General features: G+C 64.3%; 1 protein-coding gene across 1 annotated transcript in view; it reads left to right on the top strand.

Moving 5' to 3' along the window:
- The window catches only part of PFKL (phosphofructokinase, liver type), a 36,740-nt gene that overhangs the window by 19,076 nt on the left and 8,376 nt on the right, over positions 1-9,288 (top strand). Inside the window, exons 3-10 of the mRNA XM_026447469.2 lie at positions 2,205-2,282; positions 3,301-3,490; positions 4,174-4,339; positions 4,835-4,879; positions 5,085-5,193; positions 7,396-7,491; positions 7,589-7,681; positions 8,686-8,811. Of these exons, the coding sequence (XP_026303254.1) occupies positions 2,205-2,282; positions 3,301-3,490; positions 4,174-4,339; positions 4,835-4,879; positions 5,085-5,193; positions 7,396-7,491; positions 7,589-7,681; positions 8,686-8,811 (903 nt within the window). The remainder of the gene's footprint in view (positions 1-2,204; positions 2,283-3,300; positions 3,491-4,173; positions 4,340-4,834; positions 4,880-5,084; positions 5,194-7,395; positions 7,492-7,588; positions 7,682-8,685; positions 8,812-9,288) is intronic.

Here is a 9,288-nt window from a genome sequence, read left to right as displayed (position 1 = left end):
ATGGCCAGGATGGTCTTGAACTCCTGACCTCTGGTGATCCACCCGCCTCTGCCTCCCAAAGTGCTGGGATGACAGGCGTGAGCCACCGCGCACGGCCATAAATGGTTTTTAGGGGATTCAATGGGCTTGGACGGCGTCTGCTGGTGACTCCCTGCCCAGGTGTGTTGGCAGACACAGGTCTTTCTTCCTGCGATGACCTCAGTGCATGGAAACTCAGGGAGGGGGACTGGCAGTCACTGTTCCTTTCCCCAGCAGCTGTGGGCTTTAGGCAGATGTGGAGGCTTCAGGGTGCAGCTGCATCCCGAGCTTGGAGGAGAGAGAGGGTCGAGAGGCAGGAGGGGGAGGTCAGGGAGACCTGTGGCTGCACCCGTTCACATCAGACTGCATTTTGGGTTTCTGAGCCCAGCACCTGTTTCTTTCAGCAGGGAGACTGATCCCTTCTTGGGGATGTCGTTAGGGCAGAAAGGGAGGGTGGCCTTGGAGGTGAAAACCCTTCTCAGTTCTGACACAAAGGAAGGCTCATAACCGGGCTGCTCTTTTCGCCCCAGGCAGAGTCCAGAGCGCAGTGGGGAGGGCCCTGAGCTTGGGTCCAGGCCTGCAGGGGTGAGAGGAGGGGACGGGATGAGAGGGGAAGGAGGGGTAAGGTGAGCTGGGCCTAGGGGGACAGATACGGAGAAGAAGTGGGTGGAGAGGGACAAACCTCTTCTAGAAGGTTCCAAGGGTAAGGGAGGTTGTGTCTGAGACTGATTCCAGCAGACCTGAACCACTGACCTTGTGGGGTCTCTGGGGACTGCTGGGCTGGCCACACCTGCCTGCCCCTCTGCCCAGGGGGGCAGGGGCCTGGCTGGCACCTGGGCTCTGTATTGGGTCCTGAGTTTTGCAGACAGATCTGTGTTTGGGGGCCTCCTGCTCAGGTGGGGCTGTGGGTTTGGAATCATTTTCCTGTTTTCTTTGTGCCTGGCTCAGGGCTGGTACAACCACAGGGCTGGCCTGAGCCAGAGGAAGTAGCTCCATGGTCCCTCAGATCAGCCCCACTTGTCCCCCAACCCAGCTGTTGGGAAAGGGAGGCTGTCAGGCTGTGAGCCCGCCATGGCCAGAGTGGGGATGTTCGTGTGCCCCGCAGCGTGCACTGTCCCTTGACCCCCTGCCTGGTTGAGGCACTTGCCCTCCTGGCCCCCAGGGCCCTGACACCCAGCTGAGGAGGAGCGGAGGGAGGAGCAGAAGCCCAGAGCTGAGCCAGCATCAGCCCCGGCTGAGGAATGGCTGCTTCACTGCTTCACCTCACGGCCCGGAGAAGGCTGCTGATGCCGTGGAGGGACCGGGGGCTGCACGGAGGAGGCCGCCCTTCTCCTCTCCATACCCTTAGTGAAACACAGTCATGAGGGCCCCTCCCCTCAGACAATAAGAAAGGGCTGGCTGTGCAACAGGAAACGGGCACGTGGCATGGAGGCTGTGCAGGTCCAATCTGGGAAACCCCAGGTAGAATCGCACGAGGGGCAGATCCATGGCACCGGATGGAAGGCCCAGTGTGGCCAGCGTGGCGGGACGCGGAGCCTGGAGCCCCTGCCTGGGGTGTCGCCGGCCCTACGGGCAATGGCCACTCGGGTCCGCTGGACCCAGGAGTCCCCTCAGGCGGGGACCTGCCTGAAACACGGGCGCGTCCCTGTAGGGAGGTGTGTGTGTTCTGCGCTGCCCACTGTGGTGGGCAGATGGTAGCCCGGGCTTTTCACACGGTCGCCACACAGCAGGAGCACCCCGCTGGCCACATGCCCAGGAGGACTCCAGCAGGGGCAGAAGGAGCCACACACAGCAGCCTCTACGGTGTCGTTTCTAGGACATTCAGAACAGGCAGACCTAGGATGCACCCTCAGGAGCTGGATGGCGGGCTCCGCTGGGGCCTTCGGGGCGCTGAACTTGCCTGTGCGGATCCGGGTGGGGTGAGGGAGCTCAGACAGACCCCTGCACCAAAGCACTCACCACAGGAGTCACGTCCCGGGACACATGGACTCACCAGGCGTGCACAGGGTGTCGAGCCCCCTGTGGGGCACCCTGACCCCATTACCCCAGGCCCTGGGAGTGGTGGGGCCTCACAGTCAGCCCGCTGAGCCGGCTTTCTGCTGGTGGGGTGAAAGTTCCGCTCCCAGACACATGCTGCCGGCCGCCATGGGGTCCTCTATCTGATGCCTGCCCCGCTCTGATTTCAGGGTTACGAGGGCCTCGTGGAGGGAGGTGAGAACATCAAGCAGGCCAACTGGCTGAGCGTCTCCAACATCATCCAGCTGGTGAGGACCAGGAACGCGGATGCATGTGTGCACACGGACTCGCAGACAGAGACAGACCTGCACACACAGACGCAGAGAGACGTGCACACAGACAGACATGCACAGATATGCACACACAGATGTGTGCGCACACACACAGACAGACATGCACACAGACACGCACACACACACAGATGTGCGCACACACAGACCCGTGCACACACAGGCGTACACAGACACAGACATGTGCGCGCACATAGATGTGCACACACAGAGACACACAGACACTTGCACACATACAGACAGATGCACACACACACAGACATGCGCACACACAGATGCACACAGACATGGAAACAGACACGGGGTAGACACATGCAGACACGTAAATACACAGATACGTAGACACACAGATGCACACACAGGTACACTGACACGGGAACATACAGACATATGTACTCAGAGTCACACACATGGGCCGCACCCCACAGGGCTCCGGTTCAGGCCGACCCTGTCATCTGCTGCCATGGAGTTGTTGGGTTACAGGGTCCTGGAGTTGCCAGGGGCCAGGAGGGCCTGGAGATATGGCTGTGCTGGGTCCTGGGGGAGCCCCGGCTGAGGCTGGCTTTAAGGGGCTGCGTGAGCACACCTGGCACTGCTGAGGCTCGTGCCCTGGAGGCCCCGGCCAGTTCCCGGAGTTGGTGCAGGGCCTGTGTGGGCACATGGGCACACACGTGTGTGGCGGCCTATGCATGTGAGTGTGTACTGTGCTTTCCGGTCTCCAGAGCCTTCCACTCTATTACCTTGGGGCTTCCCGAGCCCAGGGCTGGAGGGACATCGTCCTCCTCTTTGTCTGTCCAAGGAGAAAGGCCCAGGGAGGTGGGGCCACTTCAGGTTTCCAGAGACCCTGGGGCTTCAGCCTCTTACTCTGCAGGGTCCGCCAGTCCCCTTGCTGCCCAGTCCCGGGGTCCCTCCGATGATCCCCAGGGGCTGTCTGCCGCCTGCCATGTCTCTGAAGTTTCTGGCCTCTTCTGTGCAGGGCGGCACTATCATTGGCAGTGCCCGCTGCAAGGCCTTTACCACGCGGGAGGGCCGCCGGGCAGCGGCATACAACCTGGTCCAGCGCGGCATCACTAACCTGTGCGTCATCGGCGGGGACGGCAGCCTCACGGGTGCCAACATCTTCCGCAGCGAGTGGGGCAGCCTGCTGGAGGAGCTGGTGGCGGAAGGTGGGTCTGTGCCCGGCGCACTGGAGGTCCCGGGGTTTTGTTTTGCTGCTGCTGCCAGGCGTGGGAATGGGCAGGACAGAGGGAGGAGGGAGCCCTGGGTGCCCCGAGGCAGATGAGGGGCTGTCTGGCCGCTGGCCAGGGAGGAGTGGCGCCTGCCAGCGCGAGCTGGGACGTCTCCCAGAGATGGAGGTCAGGGCTGAAGCCTCAGGGAGACGACCTGGGCAGTACCTGGGGCTGGTGGAGGCCGGCGTGGCTCACCCTATGCTGCGTGGACAAGTCTCTGTGATTGATCCAAGGGAGATTCTGGACAGGCGTGGTCACAGTTTGCAGAAATAGAGTTAAAGTTGGGGTGACATAAGACACAGAGTCCCGACCGAGATTGCTGCTTGGAAAGTGGCCTCTTGGAGCCTTGTCTGTTCCATGTCCCTCGTGTGGAGGACCCTGAGGTGAGGCCTTGGCCACTCTGCGAGGCACCCCAGAGGTTCCCCGTCTACACTTTGCCCCAGCGGATCCAGCCGTGCTGCTGCAGGGTTCCGGATGGGAGGAGGCTGAACTTGGAACTCCGGGGCCCCTGCCAGGCTGCACGCCTGGGATGCGGGAGAACGGGTGGCAGGAGAGGGGTCTCTGGCCCTGTGGTGGGCTAGTAGAGCCTTAGCCAGGCCCTCCCGCTGCTCCTGGCCCAGGTAAGATCTCAGAGACCACGGCCCAGACCTACTCGCACCTGAACATCGCAGGCCTGGTGGGCTCCATCGATAACGACTTCTGCGGCACCGACATGACCATCGGCACGGACTCCGCCCTCCACCGCATCATGGAGGTCATCGATGCCATCACCACCACTGCCCAGAGGCGAGTGCGGCTGGCGCCAGCTGCCAGCTCAGGGCCCCTCCTCCCCGCACGGTGGTGAGGTGGCCTCGGGGTGACGGCCATCCGCAAGGGCAGTGGACTATGGTAGCCCCAGCCTCCAGGCCAGCCGCCCTCGGTCCCCAGCTCGGGGGATGCATCGCGGGTTCCACTCCCACTCTGCCAGGCTGCGGGGGGCCTTTGTGCAGCCCCTTCTGAGGGGCAGCTGCTTGCCCTGGGTGTGATGCCCCCCAAAGGAAGTCCTGGGCTGGCCAGGCCTGGGCTCAGCAAATGACCCTCAGCCTTGGAGCAGATCAGTCGAAACCAGCCCAGAGGCTGGAAGGAGCCCAGGGTACCTTTCAGCTCAGAGCCTGGGCATGAGAAGGGGCTGTGCCCTGCCTGCCTCCCCATCCACCGGGTCCCTTGGGCACCCCCGCAGGGAATCGGGCTGGCAGGGCCGTGTGGCTGGCACTGATGCATCCTCCTGTTCCATCTCCACAGCCACCAGAGGACCTTTGTGCTGGAGGTGATGGGCCGGCACTGCGGGTGAGGACGGTCTTCCTGGCCTGCAGGGGTGGGCCGGGTGCTGCTGGGGACCGCAGCGCTCAGTTAACACCATGGGTGTGAGAGAGCCGGGCGGGGGCCGGGAGAGACAGAGAAGTTGTGGTCCAGAGTCGGGCATCCGGGGACGGTGAAGCTGCTCTCAGCAACTGGGCGGGGGTCCTGAGCAGGCGGGCACTCACTCCTCCAGGTACCTGGCACTGGTGTCTGCACTGGCCTCGGGGGCCGACTGGCTGTTCATCCCGGAGGCTCCGCCCGAGGACGGCTGGGAGAACTTCATGTGCGAGAGGCTGGGTGAGGTGGGTGCCGTCCAGCCTGCTGGGGGCCGCAGGTGTCCTGGGCACTGGGTAGTGCCCCTGGGGTTTTGGGACCAGCTTTGACCAACTCATGCTTCACTGATGGGCTCAGCAGCAGCCGCAGTGCCCTTCGGGGCAGGACGGCCAGGAGTGGGGGCTACGGGGCTGACCTCCGTGAGGCACCTGTGATCCTGCCCTCAGTGGGCAGGAGGCAGAGAGGGTCACCAGGCCACCGCCGCCCCAGGCTCAGCTCCGTGGTCAGTGTGGGGAGCTCGGTGAGGCTGCTTCTTGGGGTGGGACGGCTGAGCCTGGGCCTGAGGGAGGTGGTTGGTTGTGAGGATGAGTGGCCCCCAGATAGCAGGGCCCTGGGGGTGGCGAGGCCAGGAGCTGGGCCAGGTGGGAAGCAGGGCCTTTCCCTGAGGGCGGTCAGGGCCCAGGGGTGGGTTCTAGGCTGGAGAGATGTGTCCGAAAGTGGCTGTAGCCACAGAGTGGACAAGGGGTCCTGGAGACAGGAGAGGGTAGGGAGGCTGCTGGGAGGCCAAGACCTCCTCTGGGAGGGATGGGGGGCACCTGGCCGGGAGAGGTGTGCCTGGAGTTGGGGTGCCTGGAGTGGGCGTGCCTGGAATGCTGCCCTCTGGTTCCCTTGGGGTGGAGTTGGGGGCTCTGGCCTAGAACAGGCTGACAGTGCCCTGTGGACCCTGAGACCCCTCAACTAGGACAGGGCGGCCCCTTGGCGGGGCGGGGCTCAGTGTTGGGCCAGAGGCAGGGGCCATTCAGGCTGTCCTCCGCTCACACCTGACCGTGCAGGGCAAGCCCAGGGGCCCCGTGGCTCTAGCTCTGTCCTCTGTGCTCTGAGGCTGAGGCAGGACCCCTGGAACCAGCCCTGGGGGCACAGGGTGGGTCTGGGGCTGACAGGGTATCCCTGTCCCCATGTGAAGGTGGCAGCGTCACTCCCATCTGTGTGGACACCGGTTCCACCTCCACGTGGCTCTACAGCGCTGCCAAGGGCAGTGGGAGAGACCGTGGGTCGTGACCTGGCTTCTGGAACCTTCCCCAGTGGAGCCCAGGGGCCGGGCGGAGATAGAACCCCAGAGGCGAGGCTGGCCCGAGGTGCGGGTCCTGCGAGGGGCCTGCTCTCCTAGGGCAGGGAATTCACCCCGGGGGGCCTGGCTGCAGTGGCGACCTCGGTCTTGGCTCATGTCTGTGACTCAGGTTGGGCCCTCCTGGAAGTGGCCTGGATGCGAGGTCGGCCCACCTGGTTCCTTCCTGCTCTCTCGCTGAGAGCCTGTTTCCCCCTGTAACATGCGAGTTCCCGCTTTGCCCCTCACCCAGGGTGCACTGGGGCAGGGAGGGTGGCGCAGCTCTCCTGCTGTACCTGCAGCCCATCTTCCGGGTGTCTGACCTCACCTGCACTGGCGCCACCTCCTCCAGGGAGCCCTCCACTCCCACCACACCCGGGCCCTGTCTGAGCTGCTCCCACCCTGTTCCTGTCGGAGGCTTTGTGGCCTGTGGTAGGGTAAACATGGGGCTTGTGGCTCAGAATGAGTCCCACAAATGTTGGTTGGGTCATTGAAGTGGAGGCTGGAAAGCCCTTTCACTTCCCAGAGAGCCGGGCCACAGCCGGTGTGTGGTGCTGAGGCAGCAGCCTGAGGCTGGCAGAGGGGATGGTGTGTCCCATGTCACCAGCGTGGACCCACAGTGGCTTCAGGGTGCAGGGTGTCTGGGGAGCCCTGGCTGGTGGCAGCGACGTGAGGCCCCTGGTTTCAAGGATGAGCAGATAGAGGCTCACAGGAGTCAGAAGCAGCCCAGGCTACCCCGGGCAGGCCCCTCTGCCCCGTGCCCCACGGAGCTGCAGCCCTGTGTGTGTTCCCGCCTGGAAGGCTTCACCAGACACAAGGGCCCAGCCCCAGCTCTGTGTGTGCCGGACCCAGCCCCGAGGGTCCCCTTCCTCCCCTGCTGCCCTTCCCAGACTTTCAGGCAGAGTCCTCCTGTTCACCGCCTCCAGCAGGGCGGGGGTCCTAGTGGGCCCAGCTTGGTCTCTGCCCTGGCGCTCCAGGCCTGCTTTCTTCCTGCTGGGTGGGGGTTGTGCCCTCGCCCACGTGGGTGGGGGATGGTGGCCTCAGGGAGGGCTCCTGGCGCCTGGGGGCTGTGTCTGGGGCAGGTTTCCCCACCTGGCAACTGAGCCCTGTCGTGTCTTTGATCCAGACTCGGAGCAGCGGGTCCCGACTCAACATCATCATTATCGCTGAGGGTGCCATCGACCGCAACGGGAAGCCCATCTCGTCCAGCTACGTGAAGGACGTGCGTGTGGGTTGGGGGCGGCCACTGGGCAGACCCCCTTGCTCCTCTAGCCCCTGTGGGCTGGGGCTCAGGGCTGGTCCTTCGCACTCTTCTGCAGCTGGTGGTTCAGAGGCTGGGCTTCGACACCCGTGTGACTGTGCTGGGCCACGTGCAGCGGGGAGGGACGCCCTCGGCCTTCGACCGAGTCCTGGTAAGTGGCCATCACCCTGCCCTGCGTATGTGTGTGGGTGAGCGTGGTCTGTGCGTGTGGGCAGTGTGCACACGAGTGTGGCACGTGCACTGTGTCCATGTGGCTGTGGGTGAGTGTCCATGTCTGTGGCGGGGGTATGCATGGGGGATGCGTGGTGTGACACCTCGAGGGTGTGTCTGTGTCTGTGTCTGGTCCTCGTGGGTGTGTGTTTCAGTGTGTGTGGGTGTGTGTCAGTGTGGGTGTGTGGGGTGGGTGGTCCCTCAAGCTGTTGCTCCTCCTGGGGGAAACTGAGGCCTGACTTCTCTGTTCCCCTGCAGGTGTAGGGAACTCAGACCTGGGGACCATGGGAGGCGTCCCGCCAGCCTGTGTCTCCTGGCCGTTCTACCCCCCCACCCCCTGCCAGCCCCACGTGGCAGCAGTCAGGGCCACAGACCCTCCTGGTGGCCAGGGACAGGCCCTGGGAGAGGGACTGGGTGGGCAGAGGGTGGTGCCCATGTTGCCCGCGGCGTCACGGTCTGGGAGGCTGGTGCTGGGAGGGAGCATTCAGGGTCTGGCGTGGCCTCGCCATCCTTCGTCCTGATCACTGCTGGGTCTCACTTTGTCCTCTGCAAAATGGGAATCAAGTTGGTACCAAATGGAATGGGTCAGGGGCCAGGAAGGCCCCATGGAAGGCAAAATGCCTGTGTGTGTGGGGCCCTGGGGACCGGGCCTGTGTGCCCAGCCATGACACTGAGTGATAGCGGGTGGGTTGCACCACATGGCATCCTGTAGCCCACGGTGTAGGCTGGGCCTCCCGGCAGGGCAGCGAAGACACTGAAACGGTGTCCAGCATGCCGTCATGAGTGCTGGTCAGACACGTTTCCATCCCTAGTGCCACCTGTTCTGGAAGCTTCCGTCAGCGTGGGGGGCTCTGGAAGCTGGGGTTTGCGCATCTGCAGAGGATGGGCATGTGGCTTGGGGTAGAGGGACCAAGTGGGTGTGCCAGCCTGAACCCCTCCCCACAGAGCAGCAAGATGGGCATGGAGGCGGTGATGGCACTGCTGGAGGCCACCCCGGACACGCCGGCCTGCGTGGTCAGCCTCTCGGGGAACCAGTCCGTGCGGCTGCCCCTCATGGAGTGCGTGCAGATGGTAAGCCCTGGGTCCCCCCATCAGAACCGCCTGGTCCCTCTCCCTAATCCCCACTCACAGGCCCCACTGCTCTCTGGGGATCTCAGCACCGTAAGCACCGGAGGGCAGAGCCTCGTGGCTGGCCCAGGGCATCCCAGGCCTCCAGGGAGGGGAGGGGTGTGAGCACATCCCCGGGTGGGACGTGGGACCTGGGACGGTCCCCAAGAGGTGTGTTGGAGCTGCAGGGAGCCTGGTGAGCAGGGGAAGTCACAGGGGTCCTCGGCCATTGAGCTTCTGTGGGCAGTGGTGGGAGTTGGGGTTAGGATGGGATGGAGGAGGAGGGGCCGGTGATCAGAACGGAGCCCTGGGAGGAGCTCGGGCTGTTGACGGGGGACACGGGTGGCTGGAGCAGGGACCCCGGGAGGGGAGGTGTGGGGAGCAGGGACCCCCCGGAGGGGAGGCGCGGGGAGCAGGGACCCCGGGAGGGGAGGCGCGGGG

Source organism: Piliocolobus tephrosceles, chromosome 19, assembly GCF_002776525.5.
Source record: "Piliocolobus tephrosceles isolate RC106 chromosome 19, ASM277652v3, whole genome shotgun sequence".
Classification (NCBI taxonomy): domain Eukaryota; kingdom Metazoa; phylum Chordata; class Mammalia; order Primates; family Cercopithecidae; genus Piliocolobus; species Piliocolobus tephrosceles.
Note: the sequence above shows the minus strand (reverse complement) of the source record. Positions and strands in the feature narration are given on the sequence as shown.